Here is a 25133-nt window from a genome sequence, read left to right as displayed (position 1 = left end):
TCTCTCTCTCTCTTTCTCTCTCGGGCGCGCGGCCCCGCGTTTCAGTCATTATCACCTCCTCCCCTCCATCATCATAGGCTATCCCTCGCCTCTTTCTGTGTCTTTCTGTCTTTCTCCCCACTCCTCCCCTCTCATGCTCCCTCCTTCCTCGCTTTCATAGCTTGTTTGTGTCTATCTGTGCCTCCCCTTGTTCCTTCCTCCCTTTCTCAGATTAGTTTTTCTCCCTGACTACCTTCCTGTTTCTATCCCCACATGCATTCTCTCCATTATCTTAACTTGTGCCTCAGTTCACCAGCCTTTTTACTAACTTTTCTGCCTCTCTGCCTCCCTGGTCTCCTTTTCCTATCTGCCTCCTTCCCTCCCCCCCCCCCCTTTTTCTTCCCCTCCTTCTCTCCTAATATTTTGTGCTTTAACAGTTTGACTCTCTCTCTACCTCCCTTTCGGCTTCATGCATCTTTTCCACCTTCTTTTCCTGGTCTGTCTCCCCCGGAATACATCTGCCGCTCTTCATGTATCTCTCTCCCTCCCTCCCTTCTGTTTGTCTCTCTTCCTGTCTTCGTTTTTGGCTCCCGCATTCATTCAGCCTCCCTCATTGCTTCTGAATGTCTCTTCTCCGCGTGTCATATCTCATGCTTCCCTTCCCCCTGCCTCCCTGACTGTCCCCTACCCACTGCTAATTTGCAACCCTGTTATGCTGAGTTAGTATGGTTGGTGCTCCCTCAGGACTTGTTACCTGGCTGGTGAGGAAGACGGGGAGGTACAGTAGGTAGGCAGGAAGGGGGAGAATTAAGGGGTAAAAAGGCAGGCAAGTAGGTAGGTAGGACGGCATGAGTGTAGGCGGTTAGGAAGGCAATGAGCAGGAGAGTAGGTAAGCAGGCAGGTAGGGAGGGAGTGAAGGATTGAAGCAGAGCTGTAAGCAAGTAGGCAGGGAGGAAGGCAGTGAGATAGGTAAGCAAAGAGGTATGGAAGAAGGCAAGAGCCATGAAAGTAGGAAGAAAGTGCAAGAAGTCTGGGAAGGGGTCTAGTGTAGAAGTAAGCAGGAAAATATAGATGTTGAGATCTAGAAGAGACAAGGAGGGCGGGAAGAAGAAGACTGGGAGACAGAGAGGTGAGTAAACAGATGTTTATATAGTAGGAATGAAACACGAAGGTAGGAAATGAGGGAGGTAGAGAGACATGGAGGCAAGCAGACATGGTACAAAAGTAGGCAGGGAAGCAGAGAAACAAAACGTAGGCAGGAATGAAGATATTATAACGTTGGGGACAGGAAGGCAAGGAGATTATGGAGGCAGGGGGACAGCAGCGAGGCAAAGGATACTGGGATAAGTAGGTACATAAGCAGGGAGGCGGCAAGCAATAAGCAAATCAGGAAGAAGACATTATTGTACAAAGCTAATGAGAGAAGCTCAAATTCAGTTTAAGGAAGACATTAAAAATAAAAGTACTGACCAACCCAAGATATTTTACACCTATATCCAAAGGTGATGATGAGATAGGCAGGGGGACAGTGATTTAAGAGGTAGGCAGAGAGGGGGGAGGAGGATAGAAAATGAAGGGTAGAGGGTAAAACGGGGAACAAGGAAGAGAGAGAAATAGGTAGGAAGGACGATGCAAGGTAGGGAAGTAGGGAAGTAAAAAAAGAGACAGCTTGCATAGGTAATGAGAGAGAGAGAGAGAGAGAGAGAGAGAGAAAGAGAGAGAGAGAGAGAGAGAGAGAGAGAGAGAGAGAGAGAGAGACGGACAGACAGAGAGACAGACAAAATTAAATGTAATGACAAAATATCAGAAAAGGCTGAGAAGAATGGTAGAGGGGTAAGTGAGGGAAACAAGTAAAAAACAAAGAAGGCATATTCAAAGCAGGTAAAGTAATGGAAAACAATGAAAGGAGAATGAAGCACATAGAAAACAAACAATATACTGTACATGGAAAACAAGAAGCACCACATGAGAAGGCAACACCCGTTTCCTACAATCGATCGAAAGGTCTGGACACGTAATCGTTAGAAATATATGTTCCTGTGGTATTAGTGCACGGTAGCGCGTACTCTGCAGGAATGGTCTAGGTTCACAATTGTCAGGTGCGCGTGGCTTGGCGGTCGGCGCACCAAAACATTACGTCCAGCTTTAATTATACTGTTAAGAGGCTTTCACTACGTAAGTGCAAACTACTCACAGTGCCTCTCTGGCGTTCACAGGAGTCATGAAATATGAGAAATGTCGATTTTCTTCTTTTTCTTTTTCTTTCTTTATCGGCCATATTTCCAAAACATAAGGCCATATAATTATAAGCTTGATACAGACCAAAATGTTTCGTAACAACCGGCGATGTGCCTATTATATGTACAGCAGAAGTACATTCGAGTAAAAGTACCCGAGTTATGCCTAAACCATTCTCAAAAATTCAGACCACATCTCAGGTATGACATAAGAATTTTATACACTCTATATCATTAATTGTGGTACCGATATCATACAAATAAAAGTCGTTTTGTAGTAGAGCTAATGTGTATTTGGTAGCAAGGATCTATAAACATATAAACAAGGGAAAAAATATTCTTCATACAGAGTTGGAAAAAATGCAGAAATTAAAGGTGAAAAAGGCACAAAAACAAAAGAGCATTTAGGACAGGGGAAGATTAACTCGAAGTGTGAGACTTACCCCATATGGATCATATCTGGGGGCATGAGCCTTACCTAATGAGAGCAGGATTTCTAACAACGCACCGTAAGTTTCTCACAGGGGCAGTGATGCTGTTTATAATGGATAATGGGCTTTCTATCATCCCTCTTCCCCACCCCCTAGGTTCGAAGAAGCAATAAAACACTAGCTACTATGAATGAAATTCCTGCACTTCCAGATCCACTGACTACGACGTACACTCGAGGAAGGTTCAAACCAGTCATTAAAAAGAAAAAAAAAGTTTTTGATAAAATCGAATGCAAGCCCAACAGTGACTAAGGGAAATGAGGGAAAGATTAAATTAATCATCGAAAGCAGCACTCCACTCCCAATTTATGGCTTATTGGATTAAGTGGCCTTGACAGGAATGTGTCCCTGTTGGGAAATTTCTGACCACAGTAAAGAGACTTTCACGCATTCAGGAGTTGGACGAAGAGTCGCCAAGAGTTCAAACTCCCCACGGATTCTTGTCAATTTGGCTAAGAACCCAGCAATCTAGGAGTGCGCCAGGTGGGCGCTACAAGTAGCTTACTCATACCTTATGCATTGCTACAAGTTCCCTATGGCGGAGCTATGAGTAGCTAAGAGTCACTACACGTTGCCGAAGCTAATGGTCCGTAAAGGTCTATGAGTAGCCATGAGTAGCTAAGAGTAGCTAGGAGTAGGTAAAACCTTCACTAGAATAGTTACGAGAGTGCCACAACCATCAAGAATTTGATGCGAGTCTGTCAGGAGTGTTGGACAAATATATATATATATATATATATATATATATATATATATATATATATATATAAAGGCTGTGATGGACGTGGACTACTCATTCAATAGCGGGCTTGCGTTCAGCATAGACCTATGTATCCTCAACAACCATTGCCGGAGATGCCCGGGAATTGAAACTACTGAAGCTGCAGGTTGATTTGGCATGTGAAGCAGACGACATCAATGTGGTAATATGTAGGCTGTTTTTTGAGAAGACAAAAATGCAGCAAAAGAGGAGAGCTCTTTGGAACAGATTATGGCTGCTACGACGTCCTATGTACGGCCAGTACAAGAAATTTATTGAAGAGTTGAAATTAGAGGACTCCCATAGCTTCAGAAATTTTCTTTGAGTGGATGACATGTTCATAGAACAGCTGGAAAGGATTGGTTCCCGTATTGAGAAGCAGGACACATTCTGGAGGAAGTCATTGTCACCTGGGTTGAGGTTGGCCATCACTCTATGCTACCTGGTGACTGGAGATAGCTACAAAACCCTTTCATATGGCTTCAGAGTGGCCCACAATACCATCTCACTTATCATTCCCAAGACCTGCAAGGCCATCACTGCAGAGTACCTGAAGGATGTCCTGGCATGCCGCACAATGCCGGAACAGTGGAAGGAGGTGGCTTCCCATTTCTCCAACAAATGGAATTTCCACTACACAGTTGGTGCCTTAGACTGCAAGCATATTGCAGTCACGTGCCCCCCCAATGGTGGATCCCACCATTACGATTACAAGGGATTCCACTCCATTGTGCTCTTGGCGTTGGTGGATACGGACTACAAATTCCTGAACGTTGATGTTGGTACAAATGTATGTTCTTCTGACACTGGAATTTTCTCAACCTCAGCACTCAGGGAAGCCCTGGAAATTAACGCCCTTGGTCTACCTGAACCTGTGCCTCTCTATGGTGATGACACACCTGTACCATTCTCTTTGACTGGCGATGATGCCTTCGCACTTCGCAGTGACTCGCAGTGACTCCCATCACACTTTTACCATAGTCTTGACATATTCGTAGTGACTCAATAACACTAAGTTACTCCTCGTAACTCGTGGATAAAACGAAACGAAACTTTTGTGCACTCCTGTGTAACTCCTACCTATTCTTGGAAGACTCCTTGCTACCCTTACCAACTCCTAGCGACCCCTAGTTACTCTTAGTTACTCACAACGATTCTTAGCAACTCACAAAGGTTTTTTTTTTTATACAAGAATCCATTGAGAGTAGCTTTGAGTCGGTATGAGTCCCTAAGAGTAGTCACGAATGCCTTAGGTACGCGTTAGGAGTTTGAAAATATTCGTAGCACTTCTCAGAAAATTTTGAACATGTCAAAACATCAGGAGAGCGTGAGAAGTCCCGAGACAGTGCAAGAGTCCGTAGGACTGTTGAGGAATTGTCAGGAGTGGGGTGCAGAGTGTCTCAAGAGTTGCAACTCGCAATGATTCTTCGTCCAACTCCTGAATGTGTGAAAGTTCCTTAATTCGGTAATTATAGCGAGTTGAGCAACAATGTTTCAAATGTAGGTGTTTAATACCATTTCTAAGATCATGATTTATATCTAGGGTAAATTTGCAACGGTTGGTAAATTCGCAGTTATGCCACATCAACCTGTTTTGCAACCCTTCACCACACTCCTTGGATTAAAGTTTTTATACTTATTACTACTTTCTGCGAGCTTTAAGCCTCTCATGACACAGTATGGAATGTAGTAAGGAGTACAGAACTTTGAATCTCCTCCAATTCCATTTCCTCACTTTTTTTTTTTTTTTTATTATATCATGTTTCTGCATTTATTCATCCCTATTTTTAACAAGTATTTTAGGAACGAATATTGCGTTCTTGGTGGTGATAAGATTTGTTGGAGTATAATTGAATAGGCAGTGCTTCTGATCTACTGTTTATAGTTTGATTCGTCACCATGCTTCGAAACTGTTGAACAGTGTGCTCAGAAACGATAAACACCCACTGATCAAGTTACAGAATATCAAGCACCAACATTTGACCCTGACCTAAGCTCCTAACTTTTGACTATTTGCTCTCAAAATCAAATCAATTAATTTTTATCTTACCGGAAAACCATCCACCAGGTTCGGTTGAAATTAGACCGAATATGTGTAAATTGACCTTACCTTATGTCCCTGACCGTTGTAGATCTTTCTTACAATGAAAGGGCTATGGAACTTATTCATACTCCTCTCACAAAATACATCTCTTAATAAAGTCGCCTGGTGGTAGCAAGATTACAGTGAAACAGACGTTATTGCAATGAAGAGTTATCTTGCTCTCTTTCTCATCCAGTTTCTAGACTCTCTCTCTCTCTCTCTCTCTCTCTCTCTCTCTCTCTCTCTCGGGTGCGCGCCCGCGCGTTTCAGTCATTACCACCACTTCCCCTCCATCGTCATAGGCTATCCCTCTCCTCTTTCTGTGCCTTTCTGTCTTTCTCTCTCCCCACTCCTCCCCTCCCATGCTCCCTCCTTTCCTCGCTTTCATAGCTTGCTTGTGTCTCTCTGTGCCTCCCCTTGTTCCTTCCTTCCTTCCTCAGATTAGTTTTTCTCCCTGACTACCTTTCTGTTTCTATCCCCACATGCATTCTCTCCATTATCTTAACTTGTGCCTCAGTTCACCAGCCTTTTTACTAACTTTTCTGCCTCTCTGCCTCCCGAGTCTCCTTTTCCTATCTGCCTCCTTCCCTCCCCCCCCCTTTTTCTTCCCCTCCTTCGCTCCTAATATTTTGTGCTTAACACTTTGACTCTCTCTCTCTACCTCCCTTTCGGCTTCATGCATCTTTCCACCTTCTTTTCCTGGTCTGTCTCCCTCGGAATACATCTGCCGATCTTCCTGTATCTCTCTCCCTCCCTCCCTTCTGTTTGTCTCTCTTCCTGTCTTCCTTTTTTCCGCCCGCATTCATTCAGCCTCCCTCATTGCTTCTGAATGTCTCTTCTCCGCGTGTCATATCTCATGCTTCCCTTCCCCCTGCCTCCCTGACTGTCCCCTACCCACTGCTAATTTGCAAACCTGTTATGCTGAGTTAGTATGGTTGGTGCTCCCTCAGGACTTGTTAGCCGGCTGGTGAGGAAGACGGGGAGGTACAGTTGGTAGGCAGGAAGGGGGAGAATTAAGGGGTAGAAAGGCAGGCAAGTAGGTAGGTAGGACGGCATGAGTGTAGGCGGGTAGGAAGGCAATGAGCAGGAGAGTAGGTAAGCAGGGAGGTAGGGAGGGAGTGAAGGATTGAAGCATGGCTGCAAGCAGGTAGGCAGGGAGGAAGGCAGAAGGAGTGAGATTGGTAAGCAAAGAGGTAGGAAGAAGGCAAGAGCCATGAAAGTAGGAAGAAAGTGCAAGAAGTCTGGGAAGGGGTCTAGTGTAGAAGGAAGCAGGAAAATATAGATGTTGAGATCTAGAAGAGACAAGGAGGGCGGGAATAAGAAGACTGGGAGACAGAGAGGTGAGTAAACAGATGTGTATATAGTAGGAATGAAACACGAAGGTAGGAAATGAGGGAGGTAGAGAGACATGGAGGCAAGCAGACATGGTACAAAAGTAGGCAGGGAAGCAGAGAAACAAAACGTAGGCAGGAATGAAGATATTATAACGTTGGGGACAGGAAGGCAAGGAGATTATGGAGGCAGGGGGACAGCAGAGAGGCAAAGGATACTGGGATAAGTAGGTACATAAGCAGGGAGGCGGCAAGCAATAAGCAAATCAGGAAGAAGACATTATTGTACAAAGCTAATGAGAGAAGCTCAAATTCAGTTTGAGGAAGACATTAAAAATAAAAGTACTGATCAACCCAAGATATTTTACACCTATATCCAAAGGTGATGATGAGATAGGCAGGGGGACAGTGGTTTAAGAGGTAGGGGGACAGGGGGGAGGAGGATAGTAAATGAAGGGTAGAAGGTAGAACGGGGAACAAGGAAGAGAGAAGAATAGGTAGGAAGGACGATGCAAGGTAGGGAAGAAGGGAAGTAAAGAGAGAGACAGCTAGCATTGGTAATGAGAGAGAGAGAGAGAGAGAGAGAGAGAGAGAGAGAGAGAGAGAGACGGACGGACAGACAGACAGACAGACAAAATAAAATGTAACGACAAAATATCAGAAAAAGCTGAGAAGAATGGCAGAGGGGTAAGTGAGAGGAACAAGTAAAAAACGAAGAAGGCATATTCAAAGCAGGTAAAATAATGGAAAACAATGAAAGGGGAATGAAGCACATAGAAAACAAACAATATACATGGAAAACAAGAAGCAGCACATGAGAAGGCAACACCCGTTTCCTACAAACGATCGAAAGGTCTGGGCACGTAATCGTTAGAAATATATGTTCCTGTGGTATCAGTGCATGGTAGCGCGTACTCTGCAGGAATGGTCTAGGTTCACAATGGTCAGGCGCGCGAGGCTTGGGGGTCGGCGCACCAAAACATTACGTCCTGCTTTAATTATACTGTTAAGAGGCTTTCACTACGTAAGTGCAAACTACTCACAGTGCCTCTCTTGCTTTCACAGGAGTCATGAAATATGAGAAATGTCGATTTTATTCTTATTCTTTCTTTCTTTCTTTCTTTATCGGCCATAATTCCAAAACATAAGGCCATACATGAGCTTGATACAGACCAAAATGTTTCGTAACAAGCGGCGATGTGCCTATTATATGTACAGCAGAAGTGCATTCGAGTAAAAGTACCCGAGTTATGCCTAAACCATTCTCAAAAATTCAGACCACATCTCAGGTATGACATAAGAATTTTATACACTCTATATCAATAATTATGGTAGCGATATCATACAAATAAAAGTCGTTTTGTAGTAGAGCTAATGTGTATTTGGTAGCAAGGATCCATAAAAATATAAACATGGGAAAAAATATTCTTCATACAGAGTTGGAAAAAATGCAGAAATTAAAGGTGAAAAAGGCACAAAACCGAAAGAGCATTTAGGACAGGGGAAGATTAACTCGAAGTGTGAGACTTACCCCATATGGATCATATCTGGGGGCATGATCCTTACCTCATGAGAGCAGGATTTCTAACAACGCACCGTAAGTTTCTCATAGGAGCAGTGATGCTGTTTATAATGGATAATGGGCTTTCTCTCATCCCTCTTCCACACCCCCTAGGTTGGGCGAAGAAACAATAAAACACTAGCTACTATGAATGAAATTCCTGCACTTCCTGATCCACTGACTACGACGTACACTCGAGGAAGGTTCAAACCTGTCATTAAAAAGATTTTTTTTTTTTTGATAAAATCGAATGCAAGCCCAACAGTGACTAAGGGAAATGAGGGAAAGATTAAATAAATCATCGAAAGCAGCACGCCACTCCCAATTTATGGCTTATTGGATTAAGTGGCCTTGACAGGAATGAGTCCCTCTTGGGAAATTTCTGACCACAGTAAAGAGACTTTCACGCATTCAGGAGTTGGACGAAGAGTCGCCAAGAGTTCAAACTTCCCAGAGATTCTTATCAATTTGGCTAAGAATCCAGCAATCTAGGAGTGCGCCAGGTGGGTGCTTCAAGTAGCTAGCATAGCTTATGCATTGCTACAAGTTCCCTAGGGCGGTGCTACGAGTAGCTAGGAGTCACTACACATTGCCGAAGCTAATGGTCCGTAAAGGTCTATGAGTAGCCATGAGTAGCTAAGAGTAGCTAGGAGTAGGTAAGGCCCTCACTAGAATAGTTACGAGGGTGCCACAACCATCAAGAATTTGATGCGAGTCCATCAGGAGTGTTGGACAAAAAATATATACAGTATATATAAAGGCTGTGATGCACGTGGACTACTCATTCAATAGCGGGCTTGCGTTCAGCATAGACCTATGTATCCTCAACAACCATTGCCGGAGGTGCCCGGGAATTGAAACTACTGAAGCTGCAGGTGGATTTGGCATGTGAAGCAGACGACATCAGTGTGGTAATATGTAGGCTGTTATTTGAGAAGACAAAAAGGTAGCAAAAGAGGAGAGCTCTTTTGAACAGATTATGGCTGCTACGACGTCCTATGTACGGCCAGTACGAGAAACTCATTGAAGAGTTGAAATTAGAGGACTCCCATAGCTTAAGAAATTTTCTTTGAGTGGATGACATGTTCATAGAACTGCTGGAAAGGGTTGGTTCCCGTATTGAGAAGCAGGACACCTTCTGGAGGAAGTCATTGTCACCTGTGTTGAGGTTGGCCATCACTCTATGCTACCTGGTGACTGGAGATAGCTACAAAACCCTTTCATATGGCTTCAGAGTGGCCCACAATACCATCTCACTTATCATTCCCAAGACCTGCAAGGCCATCACTGCAGAGTACCTGAAGGATGTCCTGGCCTGCCGCACAATGCCGGAACAGTGGAAGGAGGTGGGCTTCCCTTTACTCCAACAAATGGAATTTCCACCACACAGTTGGTGTCTTAGACTGCAAGCATATTGCAGTCACGTGCCCCCCGAATGGTGGATCCCACCATTACGACTACAAGGGATTCCACTCCATTGTGCTCTTGGCGTTGGTGGATACGGACTACAAATTCCTGAACGTTGATGTTGGTACAAATGTATGTTCTTCTGACACTGGAATTTTCTCAACCACTGCACTCAGGGAAGCCCTGGAAATTAACACCCTTGGCCTGCCTGAACCTGTGCCTCTCCATGGCGATGACACACCTGTATCATTCTCCGTGATTGGCGATGATGCCTTCGCACTTCGCAGTGACTCACAGTGACTCTACTACACTTTTACCATGCTCTTGGCATATTCATAGTGACTCATAGATAACTCTTAGTTACTCTTCGCAATTCGTGGATAAAACGAAACGAAACTTTTGAGCACTCCTGTGAAACTCCTACCTACTCTTGGAAGACTCCTTGCTACTCTTACCAACTCCTAGCGACTCCTAGTTACTATTAGTTACTCACAACGATTCATAGCAACTCACAAAGGTTTTTTGATACAAGAATCCATTGAGAGTAGCTTTGAGTCGGTAAGAGTCGCTAAGAGTAGTCACGAATACCTTAGGTACGCGTTAGGAGTTAAAAAATATTCGTAGCACTTCTCAGAAAATTTTGAATATGTCAAAAACATCAGGAGAGCGCGAGAAGTCCCTAGACAGTGCAAGAGTCCGTAGGGCTGTTGAGGAATTGTCAGGAGTGGGGTGCAGAGTGTCTCAAGAGTAGCAACTCGCAATGATTCTTCATCCAACTCCTGAATGTGTGAAAGCCCCTTAATTCAGTAATTATGGCGAGTTGAGCAACACTGTTTCAAATGTAGGTGTTTAATACCATTTCTAAGATCATGATTTATATCTAAGGTAAATTTGCAACGGTTGGTAAATTTGCAGTTATGCCACATCAAACAACCTGTGTTGCAACCCTTTACCACACTCCTTGGATTAAAGTTTTTATACTTATTACTATTTTCTGCGAGCTTCAAGCCTCTCATGACACAGTATGGAATGTAGTAAGGAGTACAGAACTCTGAATCTCCTCCAATTTCATTTCCTCATGTTTTTTTTAATTATCTCATGTTTCTGCATTTATTCATCCCTATTTTTAACAAGTATGTTAGGAACGAATATTGTGTTCTTGGTGGTGATAAGATTTGTTGGAGTATAATTGAATAGACAATGCTTCTGATCTACTGTTTATACTTTGATTCGTCACCATGCTTCGAAACTGTTGAACAGTGTGCTCAGAAACGATAAGCACCCACTGATCAAGTTACAGAATATCAAGCACCAACATTTGACCCAGACCTAAGCTCCAAACTTTTGACTATTTGCTCTCAAAATCAAATCAATTAATTTTTACCTTATCGGAAAACCATCCACCAGGTTTGGTTGAAATTAGACCGAATATGTGTAAATTGACCTTACCTTGTGTCCCTGACCTTCGCTCTGTTGTTCTGAAAATAAAATAGTTCATCAACGCTTAACTAAACCCTTCCAATAAGTTTCATCCAAATAAAATATCACGTATTTATGTACCCGAGTCAAACATTTGACAAGCATTTCACAAGGTTGTATTGCATCACAATTTTTCTTTTTCAGTCCCGCGGCCAGTTTTGTCAAAATCGAATCAAAACTGTTTGAGCTGGCTTTGCCCTTGTCCAGTTACCTGTTAACGTTTTTCGGTGAAATTATGTGTTTTCTTCTGATGGTCCACAGTTATTTTGTCACATAATGGTGCAGTTCCACACTTTACTTTTTTATAGTCTTGTTAACAAACCAACAGCCAGACAGACTGGACCAAACACATAACCCTCTCGGGCTTTGCACACAAATGTATTAAGGACAAGCAAGAAAATGCACTGGAAAGCAAGCATGTTAATTGAAAATTTAGTGAAATATATAGACTGATAAGAAAGTTCATGGAAAGCACTGATGTAAAAAAAGTAAAGGAAAATAAGTAGAGAGCAAGATGAGAGAACAAGGAAAATATATAGAAAACAAGAAAAAATAAATGGAAGTTGGGGTATTTTTATGGGACTAATTAAAAATGGCGGAGAAAAAGGAATGTAATGAATTATCAAGATACATCCTTAACATTTTTTTTTTTTTCGTGAAAGACAGTTAATAGGTCATCTCCTTCACTAACCTTCAACCATTCCACGTAGTTTGACCAAGACTAGGTTACAAGGTTAGAGTAATATTGCACACACACACACACACACACACACACACACACACACACACATGACCATACAGTATTAAACTGCAACTTCAGGGTAGCATAGGACATAGTTAACAGTACTGAGTTACAAAAAGATCCTAAACTACAAGAAGGGCAACTACCATGACCTACAGAAGTACTTCTTCGAAATAGATTGGGAAAAGGTGCTTAGAGGACAGTATTCAATTGTTATGTAAAGAAAATTCTGTTAATTTTATGAACTAGGAGTCCAAAATTACATCTCTCAGCACAAAGAAACAGAAATGAAAATAAAGAAATGGTTTAATACAGAATGTAAAAAAAAAAATAATCAGAAGAAAAAAAGAGATTTGCTGTGGAACAGATACAGAAGACACAGTAGTGAGAGGGCATATAACAGCTATAATCAGGCAAGAAATTATTGTACAAAGCTAAGGAGAGAAGCTCAAATTCAGTTTGATGAAGACATGAAAAATAAAAGTACTGATCAACCCAAGATATTTTACACCTACATCCAAAGCAAAACCAGAGTCAAAGATAAAATACAGTTCTTTACGGACGAGGGGACCATCTATATATAAGAGAAAGATATTTGTGAAGCACAATTAAAAAAAAATCCAACCAGTTTTTACAGAAGAAAAAAATTATTGTGGAACAGTCATGCCCACACATATTACCAGATATACAAATATCAGTAGAAAGTACAGGAAGAGTTAAGTATATTAAACAAAGGAAAAGCAAATGGTCTTGACGAAATTTCAGGTTGAGTGCTACATGAAAGTGCAGAAGAGTTAAGCAGACAATTATATTTAATATTCAAGGAATCCTACAGTCAAGGTAAAGTACATGATAATTGGAAAAAATAAAACATTCTTCCCTTATTCAAGAAAGGGAACTGATAGAATCCACTCAACTACCGGTACCAACCAGAATCACTGACCATTGTTGTAAGTAAGATACTAGAAAGGTTGATAAAAAGGGTTTGGGTAAACTATAAGAACACAATGTGATAACAGAATGGTAGTTCGGTTTTAGAAAAGGAAAATCACGTGTTACTAACCTATGAAGCTACTTTGATAGAGTTACAGAACATTACACAAAAGAGAAGGATGGGTCGACAGTATCTATTAAGATTTCAAGAAAGCATTTGACAGAGTACTGCACCAAAGACGTTCATGGAAACTGTACCATCAAGGAAGGAATCCAAGGCAGCTTGTACTGTTAGATGCAAGATTTTATCAGAAAATGGGAATCGAGAACAGTACTTAGGGGAAATGACCCATCATGGTGGGAAGTGGCCAGCAGAGTTCTGCAGGGCTCAGTGCTGGCACCCATTATGTTCTTAGTATTTATAAATGACATAGACAGCAACACTGGAAGTGGAAGATATCTAAATATGTTTGCTGATGATGCAAAAATATATAGGAGAATTACTACACAGATTCTTGCAGACAGGTAAAGGAAGAATTAAATAAACTTCATGAATGGAGCAATAACTGGCAAATGAAATTCAATGTGGACAAGTGTCATGTAATTAAGTTTGGTAAAAGTGAAAATAATACAATACTGGGATTATAAGATAGGAAGTCCAATCTTGCACATACCAGAAAAGGAGGACCTTGGAATTATTATCAATAAAAGACTATTTCTGGCTGGTCACATCAGTGAGAAGGTATGTAACATGTTTACACTGCTAGCCAATATGATAATAGCTTTCACATGTATAAATGAAGACATCCTGAGAAAGATAATAACATCATTCATCAGACCAATTCTGGAGTATGCAACAGTAGTCTGGAATCTTCATCTAAAAAAACACGCAAGTAAGATCGAAAACGTACAAAGGACAACTACAAGATGGGTATCAAGCTTAAGTGATCTAAGCTACAAAGAAAGACTAGAAAAACTGAATCTACCAACACTACAGGAGAGAAGGAAAAAAGGAGATATGATTATGCTATATAAATGCATCTCAGGGAAAAAGAAAATAGACATAAATTAGTACATAACCCATGGGGAAGCATCAGCAAGAGGTCACTGCAAAAAACTACATAAAAAGTGTGGCGATAAAGACGTAAGGAAATTCAGTTTTCCAAATAAGGCAACTGATCAGTAGAATGCACTACCGAGTGAAAAAGTGTCTGCCAAAACTATATATAAATATTAGGATATGTATGATAAAAATGGTTTTACTTATTCCTGTAAAGATACAATTAGGTAAGAACAATTAGGTAGGTAAGAACACACACACACACACACACACACACACACACACACACACACACACACACTCGGCTGGTAAAAACATACTCTACTTGCGCTATTCTGCACTCGGATGTAAATATGGAAAGCAGTGAATACTAACGGAAAGCAAGAAAACAAGACAAAGACCTTAGAGACTAAGACGCCTGCGCCCACCAGCTACTCTAAAATCCTATTATATAGCTGCCCTGTGACCATGAATTTTAATTGATACATGGTAAGCTCGAATAGCTTTGTTCTTGCCTAACCTTAACCCCTCAACCAAGTCTAGTTCGAATATAATAAAAGCTTAGTTGATTTAACCGAGTGAGCTTTTCTTTTCCTTGTGACCTTTACCATTGACTGATTTTCTCTATCTGGAATATCTGTATCCTTGTTTCAGTTTGAACCTTGCTTCAGAGTTGTCTAAATATAATAAAAGCTATTTAAGCTGACTTTGACCTTTTCCGATTAATGCCTGAAGCAATAGGGAAACTCCTTGGGTTATTCTCAGTCCATCCACCACACATAAAACAAATCAAATCAAAACTGTTTTAGTTACTTTGTTCAGACACGGCACACACTGATCAGATTTTCATCCTCCCTGTGACCTTGATCTATTTAATGTTCCTGAAACTGGATCCTTCGTTCTTTTGCAGACCTTTATCCCTTCCAGGTTAGGGTCAAATCATATCAAAACCTTCTGATTAATCCTTGCTTTGTGATCTTGAAATTTGACCTTTTCCTGTAACCTTGAACTCTGAATGAATCACAGAATTGAATGCATCTATCATTGGATTATACAATACTTCTACCAAGTTTTTTTCTAAATCGGATAAAAACTGTTCATACTGAAATTGAATGTGTCCTTCAGTGTCAAGCTGTTATTCTGAAAAGAAAAAAAAAAAAAAAAAAAAAAAAAAAAAAAAAACAAGAAGTCAGCCCTCTGGGTGATCATCAACCAATCCGTCGAGTTCGTTCTAAAACGGATCAGAAGTTAATTTGTTCACACCGAGACGCATGGTTCGAGCTTTGACTTTGCTCTGTGGCCTTCATCTTTGATTGTTATCAAATGTAATCTATTCGTCATTGCTTTTTTACTCAGCTCTTCCCCTACGTATATGTTATAAACTGGGCAATTACATTGTAACTTGACATTGCTGGGACAAACTTTGAAAGGAAAGGAACTGTATATGAAGGATAGGAGGGAAGCAGGAAGGAAGCTGTGTAAGGAATACTAAGGAATACAAAAGAACACAAACAGCAACAGGTCTTATGGTCCTTTCGAGGCTCCTTGTTACAGACTAAACTATGACTACAAGATCTAAATCTGCATGCTGAAGGATAAGGATCGTAAAGCAAGAAGGTTTCCTCCACCTCCAAACCCTCCAGTTAAAACTGGCAGGAAAAAGTGGGAAGGACCACCTTGTAGCATGGAAAAACTGACATGGAAATTTCATAGGAAAGACTAAAGGGAAAAGCTGCATTTTATAATATCTTATCTATAAGCTACCAGTTTGAATAACCTGAAAGATAAAGTAATAAATTAAAATGAGTAATCAAGCAAATAAATAAGGCATGACACCGTGTATGGGTACTTTGAGTTAATGGAGCGTATGCAGACATGGTTTGGAAATTGCACAGTGTGGATGTTCAGGGGTGGTGTGGCAACCTTGCCTGGCACCTTTAAGGTAGGCAGCAGCCAGTCAGGCCCTAGCTCCGTTCACTCCACTGAGATAAGGAACTTTCCTATTTGGAACAAACACACAAATTACCTATTGAGGCAATGATCTCTGGTACATTAAAAGAATCCCATTGGTGGTCACTAAACTAACAGGGACCCTCAGTGATCCACATTCCATCATAGGTCGAAAGTAAGAGTACTGACCGTTAAATCAGGGCTACATGTGCAGATCCTAGTGTGGGTCTATACTAAGTTATTTGCATTAAACAAAGTGATAAATACATATAATGACGTGATACGATGCTACATACGGGTATTTAAGTTTACAGGGCGCCTTTAGACAGGAGGGGAGTGAACTTTGCCATAGCCTGTAAAAGTAAGTGTTCCAGATATTTACATCTTTGTTGGAGAAGAAGTATATTGGTTCATAGGATATGAAATGCTTCCCCTAATTTTGTTGCAATTACTCCACAGAAATCTGTTATTCAAGAGTGATTATACTTTGCTGGGGGTCAGATTTAGGTACTTATCCAAGGGGTCAGATTTAGGTACTTATCCAAGCAGTTTGTAAAGGTTAGTGCTGTATCACAGTTTACTGCATTTGTGGGCAATTTGTTCCATATATTTACAACTCTATTAAAGAAAAAATGCTAAGCTTCATGTGACTGAAATTGTTTACCAATTTTTTATGATCATTACCTCTAATGTAGCTTGAATGTTCAACTGTGAAATATTTACTGATGGCCATATTATTGTGTCCTTTGAAAATTTCGAATACTTGAATCAAATCTCCTCATAACATGTGTTTAGTTAGGGTAAAGAGATTCAGGGCTTCTAAACATTCCTCGCATGGTTATTTCTCAATCTAGGTATCATCTTTGTCGCTCTTTGCTGTACTGTCTTAAGTTTCCCCATATCCGTGTCATAATACGGTGACCAAAATTTAACACAATACTCCAAGTGTGGGCGTACTAAGGAACCATATCCAAAGTGAGTACTATATTATCAGATTTATATCCAAATGATCTACCTATGAATTCAGTCAGTTTATTGGCTTCCTTTACAGCTTCTGTACATTGTTTGGTTTCAAATCATTTGTTATTATAACTCCTAAGTCTTTTTCGTGACTTACCCTATCAGGTTGAACATTATTCATGTTATAACTAGCTCTTACATTTTTTACTGCCAATGTTTAGAACTTTACAATTGTTAAAATTGAAATCCATTTGTCATGTCTGGGCCCAGTTAAACAGTTGTGTGTAAGGTTAGGGTTGCTTCCCATTTCGGGACTGTAACTTAAAATCACCAAATATTATGGTACTTTCCATACAAGAGATTTGTTTGTTTGGAAATTTCATTGTCAGTGCTGATTGGCTGACCGGGTGGACAGTAAATTAGCCCAAGTGTGATTTTATGACAAAGATTTGCTTCTAAACTGAATACAAAGAGTGTCAATGTTTTCAGTACGGTACATGGCTTTGTAATTATGACTGTATGGTATCTGGATTTAATATTGTTACGTCCCCACCCCACAGTGCCACAGGCTCCAACAGCAGTAGTACAGTACTGGAAGGACGTTGCACAGCGAGTTGTTATTCCTATGGTCAGCCTTTAGGTGTGCAGTACGCAAGATCAGCTGAGGCAAAAATAAACACTGGCTCCTTAGAGTTTACTGTCTTTATTTTCCAAATAATTCCACTTAATGCTTTTCAACTTCACTGTTCTCACAAGCACTGGAGCTATAAACACTACAAACTGCTATTACACTTAATGCTTAGCAACACTTCACTGTCATTACACTGAATGCTTAACACTTCACTGTTTTCTCAAGTTCCAGTGACATACAAACTTCAATAACCCGTCACTGTTTGCCACTGTTTTTACAAGTACCGAAAGTATACAATCTTCACTGACACTGCACTGACACTGCACTACACCAAAACCGACTGCACTTCACACAAACTGACCTGAAACCCGACTGAACTCCAAACCAACTGACTGACTAACTAAGTTCCTGCCCATCCTTATATAAACTTGCATTGTTCTAGAAAGGTCTACATTCTATGAGTACTGTATACTCTCGACGGCCAACAGGTGCCAACTCAGAAACAGCCCCAAACATGCCAGTGTTGTCTTACATTACATAACTCCCTAAATCATTAACTATACGAACTTAAACTACATAATTCAACAACCAGTCACTTAAATAAAACATTATAAAGAAAACAAGCACAAAAACTGATGCATAACTTATGAAATAACTAGTCTCACAAACAACAGGTAAACTGGCAACTCTGGCTACTACTGATACCAGAACTAGAAACGTCTCGAAGGTACGAGACTACCTAACTGGCAAATCCCCCTTCATAACACTACCCCCTCCCTAGTTCTTTGTCGTCCGGACAAACCTACACAGTATATACAAACATAAACCTTAATTCTAATGAAACATCTACCTATACGCAAAATAATCTTTCAACTTATCAGGTCTTCTTCTCTTCCGCTTCCGACGATGTCCTTTCTCCTCCACATAGTCCACTCCTCCAGGAAGGTCTTGGTCCTCTTCTTGACACAGCACACATCACAGGTCCGACACCACCCGTCAACATCCTGACGCATGCCAATCCAGTAGAACTTGCGTCGCAGCCGGCTTAGAATTGTCTTCACTCCCAGGTGCCCACTAGTGATCTGGTTATGGGACTCATCCAAGATCTCAGACCTCATCTTCTTCAGAACCACCAGTTGCCAACACTCTCTGAGGCCATTGGGCGTCTCCCACTGACGCTCCAATAGTCCGTTGCAACTAACTGACAAATCCCCCTTCATAATATATAACAACACATTGCCCTCTGCTCTATTCTTCCGTTCAGTACTGAAAATGTGATAGCCTGGTAAATTAAACTCAGCTAGAAAATCTCCCTGCTCAGTATTTAGACACGATTCTCTTATACCAATTACATCATAATCTTCAGTATAAGCAAGGGCCTCTAAACCAGAAAATTTATTATGCAGACTATGCACACTTACTAGAAGAACTTTAATGTGTTTATCTCTATGATAATGGGAGCCTCCATTACATAATGATTTATAGGATCGCATGATGTCTACGTTTGCCTCCCATGATCTTGTTTTTTCTCCAGAAAAACAAAAAACAAAAAAAACATACTGCATCACTAAGCAAACGACCAAGACAGACAGAATCAACAGCATTGACGTGTAGTACATCATTCACAAATAGTGTTCGCTGATTCTATGTGTCGATGAACTCAAAGCCTTCCTGAAAGCAAAGTGACTTGAGCCTGTCATTTATACTAAACGCTTTACTGAAGAAGGCATTCCCTGCATCAATCCTTGGGAGTGTGCCTGAAATAAAAACAGTGTTAGTTTTCTCCATGTAGCGTTGGATCATCTTTCTGTACTTCTCCATCAGATCCTCCGATCGGGTTCGATATCACGGGTACCTGTAGGAATGATAACAAGGCTGAGAGAGAGAGAGAGAGAGAGAGAGAGAGAGAGAGAGAGAGAGAGAGAGAGAGAGAGAGAGAGAGAGAGAGAGAGAGAGAATAAGGATGAAAGGGTAAGGGAGAAGGGATGGAGAAAGGGAGAGCAGGCAGGAAGATAGATGAGACAGGAGGAGGGGAGAGATATTAGGTAGGAGCGGTGGAAGAAGAAGGAGGGTTAGTAAACAAGTGGAGTCAGAGGAAGGAGGGAGGGTGAGAAAGGGGAGGGATAGGAAAGGGGGGGGGATGGATTAGCGGTGAGGAGGGGAAGGAAGACCAAGCAGAGACGGAAGGAGAAGGGAGGAAGCAAGAGGGAGACTTAACAGAATGGGTCAGAGAGTGGGAAGGAGGCAGGCGGGGAAGAAGAGAAGTATGGAACTCTGAAAAGTTATTGTTGGGACGGTTTGCGGGAAGGAAGAGAGGAGGGAGTAAAGAGGGGAGGAGGGTAAAGACCAGGAGGCTAAAGGATAAGTAGGGGGGAGGGATTGGGGAAGTCAGGTAGATAGTTGTAGGAAAAATGGAGGAAGTGTGTGCTGGTATAAAGGGATATTTATAAAGTTGGAAGGAAGAAGCGGATTTAAACCAAATTAATATGTGGTATATTGCAGAGGGATAGGTGGTTAGTTCTTGAAAGCTCCTACCGAATGAGGGGAGTGCAGGCAAACACGAAGAAAGGATGCAGTAATGAGAGCAATGTCCATGAAAAATATTAACGGTAGAAAACACTTAATGTTAGACATGAGAGAAAGAGGAGCCGATTTTCTCTCTCTCTCTCTCTCTCTCTCTCTCTCTCTCTCTCTCTCTTGTTGATTCCTACCAGCAACCAATTTTATTCTGCTGAGGAGAGACTTATCGACCTGAAAGTTCTGGATAGACATCATAAAGGGAACCTTCCAGAAAACGGATGTTTCCTTCATCAAGTATAACCGTCTGAAAGTTGCAAGAATAAAATTTAAAAGATGTCACCATTGTGAAGTGGTTGATATGGGATTGTTGCCCGAGGTACTCATGCATTGATGTCAGCAGGTTTGAGTTTGTCGGGTACTGGTATTTTAGATATTGCTAGAATTAATGAAAATTTAGAATGACTTTATCGGAGAATCTAAATTAGTTCCAAGTGGCAAACTTTTCATGCAGATGTTATTTTGACGACTCACGAGAAGACGTTCTGTAAATGTGGGTTTATCTAGTATTCATGGACGATCCTACCAGTTCTGCAATGGCTAACTTTGTAAAGTGTGGTTAGGTTAGGTTGAGTTTGCAGGTAAGATTAGGTGTGATGTTAAGCAAATTTCGTCTGGCAAATTTTGGTGTTTAGGTTAGGCTAGTTGGATAGGTTAGTATGGTGATTAAAATTAGATTAGCGTAGTTTAGGTGGATAAGTTCACTATCCAGTAAATGGTTTGATTATAATCAAACCATCAAACCTAATTAACCTAACAAGTCTTCTCAGGTTAGATTAGGTGGTGTGACTGAGTTAGACGAGGCTAGTTTATGTTAGGTGATGTTTAGTACCTCATCCCTATTATACGCTTTCAAGCACGTCCTCCTCCAAACTTCATCCTTTCTCATCGCAGTACCCAAGTACTTAAATGCACTCACCTTTTCCATTTCCTCACTATCCAGCTCCACTGAGCATTCGGTGACTTTATTTTTCTGGAAGACCACAACTTTACTCTTCCTTACATACAGCTTTATATTCCGTTTCTTACAAACTCTCCCAAACTCATTCACCAAACCTTGCAGTTCCCCTTCATCTTCGCTTAACAATGCAGTACCATCTGCAGACAACAAAACAGGAAGCTTCCAAACGCTTCCTTCTCTCATAACAACCGCTCCAATATCTACTGCCCTACACAGAATCTGTTTTATAACCCCATCCATATACAAACTGAACAACCATGGAAACATGACACATCCCTGTTTCATTCCAACTCTCAGATAGAAAAATTCACTCAGTTCACCATCCACACGCACTGCAGCCCTAGCGCCCTCATAAATACTCTTCACGGCATACAGCAGCTGCCCATTTACTCCAAAATATTCTTTACATTTCCCACTTTTGTTGCCTATCCAGTCTGCCACATGCTTTCTCCAAACCCAAGAAGGCAGAATTCAACTTCTTTTCCTTCTCTAGAAACTTTTCTACTAAACACTTTAGAATGAATATCTAACCTGCACAATCCCTTCCCTTCCTGAAATCTCCCAGTTCTTCTCCAACTAGTTTCTCTGTCATTTCGCATACCTCCACTGCCATAAAACACGTAGTATACTTTTAATACCACACTATCACCACCGCAAAATAGCACATCGCCACCTCTAAACACACTAAATACCACACCGCCGCCACCACCACACACTTAATACCACACTGCTACCACCACATAATACTACTACACCGCCACCACCACAACTTAATACCACACCGCCACCATCACAACTTAATACCACACCGCCACAACCACGCACTCTCGCACCACTTCTGCCACACCATCACCACCGCAAATATCAGTAAATCACCAATACCACACCCTCACTACCTCACTGTCTCATCTTCTGCCTAGCCTCCTCGTTGCCAGCCACAACAAACCCCAGTCAGGGTATGTTTTACCCTTTCGTTTAATCACCTATTTTCACCTGCCTCGTATGGCAGCGGTGGACTGTTGTCTGAGAGGACGCGAGATCGATCCTAGGATGTGGCATGGAACAATGTGTGGATTTGAATTTTCCTAAAACAATATGGATCCGCTTCTTACTGAATTTCAGCATGGTCGACCGAAATGTCATAAAAAATACCGACTATTAATATCACGCTGGTATTCACAGTGGCGACTTTATCATGTAATCAGTACTGACTTTGCCAAAACATTATGGTCAATAGGGAATGGACTCTTTAGTCTACAACCCAACATCGAAGGAAAAAAACAAAACTCCACTGCCCATCTGCACAGTGGGAGGAAGTGAGGTCATGTGAGAGAGGAGGAAATGCAGGAAAGAAGAGGAAATAACCAGTGTTGAAAGAAGGGGGAGGTAGTGAAGGGCGAGATAAGGGACGGGAGAGATATTGGTTCGTGGAAAGGAGGAAGGAGTAACAGAGGAATAAGAAGCGAGTGAGAGAGAGAGAGAGAGAGAGAGAGAGAGAGAGAGAGAGAGAGAGAGAGAGAGTCATGAAGAAAAATATGAATATGTGAGACGATAATATGAAAAATGAAGAAGGGTGAGAGGTGAGGAAATATAAGGAAGAAAGAAGAGGGAAAATTGAGATAATATGATGATATATGAAGGAGCGAATGAAGCTTGAGAAGTAAGATGAAGGAGAAAAAAGAGGAATATGGAAGGTAATGTGATGAGGGAGGAAGATGGGTGAGAAGTGAGGTAGTGTGAGGAAGTTATCATCAGTTACCTGGCTAGTTTGTCTCACTTACACTCATGTTACACACACTCACATCTCTCCCTCCAGTACTCAATTTCCCTCCCTTCTTCCATGCATCCGTCCCTCACCCTCTTCCCATAACTTCCTCACCACTTCCCTGTCAATATTTACCTCGCCCGGACGGAGTCTGACGAGGTATTGTTTTTGGTCGAGTTTGTTTGTTTGTTTGTTTGTTAGCAATATTATGGGAAAACGGCTAAATGAAATTATATGAAACTTTCCAGATATATCGGCACTGGTCCCAAAAGAAAATTATTTAATCTTGGAGGTAATCGAGTGACCCTGAAAAGTTTAAATCAAGGTCATGGATTTTCAGAGGACTATAACACGAAACCGGTTGAAGATAGAGATATTTACCAATATGAACATATAGGAACTCGTAATGTGGGCTTTCATTTGGTACCATTACCTTTGACCGTAACTAATAACGAAAGGTCAGACTCAAGGTCACGGATATTCAGGGGGCTATAACTCGAAACTCATTGAAGATAGATATTTACCATTACCAATACACAGGAAGTCTCATATGGGGTTTTATTTGTCACCATGACCTATGACCTTGAGTGATCTTCAAAGGTCAAATGCAAGATCACGGATTTTCAGAGGGCGTAATTTGAAAACATTTGCGCCATTACCTTAGACTTTAATTGTGTGCCATAGTGACACTGAATGGCAGTAGCTTTGGAATATTTAAGAATAATAAAACAACTGCTGTCATGCGAGGTTTGTTGTTCCGTGCACCATTTGTCCCTTTTGTTCTCCTTTCCTATTCTCTCTTTAAACGAAGAGAGAACGGTTTGTGTTGTAAGACATCCAGATATGGTACCTATGTGGAAGGTGATAACAATGCAGATGCAATTTTATGACACAGAACGTTCAGAGACCATGATGAACTGTATAAATGGCCAAACCATCCCTGGTAGATTTCTACAGTGTACTGGTAGCTGCAAAGTGCTAAGCATTGGCACTATACCTACCTATCTGTCTATCTACTTATCTATCTGTCTATCCATCTGTTTATCTATCTATCTACACATACATATAGACATATATATACAGATATATAGATATGTAATGAACAATATTAATACGTGTAATATGTAGTATGAAAACTTTTTTGGAAATATAACTTTATTGGAAACTATGTAAATTGCATTCAGACTGCGTTGAAAAAGCCAATAAAGTTATTCGAGTTTTAGGAAAGGCAATCAAATAAATATAAATACCATATATATATATATATATATATATATATATATATATATATATATATATATATATATATATACCGGTATATTTACACTCGTATATACATCAGAAAACGTCATATTTTCCTATATTTCCACGGCATGTCCACAGTCTGACTATCCTTCATTTATGCAACAGGTCAACTCTGGAACTGTCTCCCTCTGTCTGTATTTCCTACTTCTTATAATCTCTAGTCTTTCAAACGCAGTGTGTCCAGGCATCTCGAAATGAACGGATCTTGACTTTGGCTCTCTTTTGTATTTTGTTTTTTTCTTGGAAGGAACGATTTGCGGGCTCCTGGCCTTTGATTTCTTCATTCTTGCATTAAAAAAAAAATGGCCATAAGACTACAATATAACATTTATAGAAACAGAAAAGGACAATGAAGGATGACAGATATAATGTATTATATTACTTAGTATGGCTAACATATCAAATTTGGAACGTCTTGAAGAACTGAATCTGTTTATCTTTAACTGGCAAATACTAAGAGGGGGATAATATAATCTCTACAGAAAAATGTCAAAGGTCATGAAAATGTGACAGTCGACATTGTTTTACAGTAAATGAGTCGAACTGTAAATACGGTAATGATTATAAATTTTATGATAAACATTTCCATTCATATATACCTAAGCGTTTTTTTTATAATTAATTTAGTATAATTGTGGAAAATGTATTCAGGCTTGGTACAGTGTGACAGATTTAAAGTATTAAATTTAGAAGCCGTTTACGCTGCATTTTCGTTGTGATCTACAATTAAGCATATTCACCCTTGAAAGATATGTTTCTGATATGTAATAATTTTTAAGACGCGATATTGCACCCATAAACGTGCATCTTGTCACTTCCTATTGATTCCCCTCCTCACCAAATCTTCCCATAGCTTTCATCACTTCCTCTGCTATTTCCACTTCCTCTCATCACCTCGTCACCACTTCTCCCGCTTCCTGC

The 25133-nt window shown here is 40.8% G+C and overlaps 2 protein-coding genes across 2 annotated transcripts; both read left to right on the top strand.

Annotated features, from left to right (window-relative positions):
• The first annotated feature begins 3801 nt into the window (after positions 1-3801).
• Positions 3802-4425, top strand: LOC145395194 (uncharacterized). Its single transcript, XM_080268886.1, has one exon. The coding sequence runs from the start codon at positions 3802-3804 to the stop codon at positions 4423-4425; it is 624 nt and encodes a 207-aa protein (XP_080125012.1).
• A 5099-nt stretch (positions 4426-9524) lies between these two features.
• Positions 9525-10149, top strand: LOC145395183 (uncharacterized). Its single transcript, XM_080268876.1, has 2 exons — positions 9525-9788; positions 9853-10149. The coding sequence occupies exons 1-2, from the start codon at positions 9525-9527 to the stop codon at positions 10147-10149; spliced, it is 561 nt and encodes a 186-aa protein (XP_080125002.1).
• Positions 10150-25133: the final 14984 nt, after the last annotated feature.

Source organism: Coenobita brevimanus, chromosome 4 (genome assembly GCF_032717465.1).
Source record: "Coenobita brevimanus isolate Jiangsu-jjx chromosome 4, ASM3271746v2, whole genome shotgun sequence".
Classification (NCBI taxonomy): Eukaryota; Metazoa; Arthropoda; class Malacostraca; order Decapoda; family Coenobitidae; genus Coenobita; species Coenobita brevimanus.
Note: the sequence above shows the minus strand (reverse complement) of the source record. Positions and strands in the feature narration are given on the sequence as shown.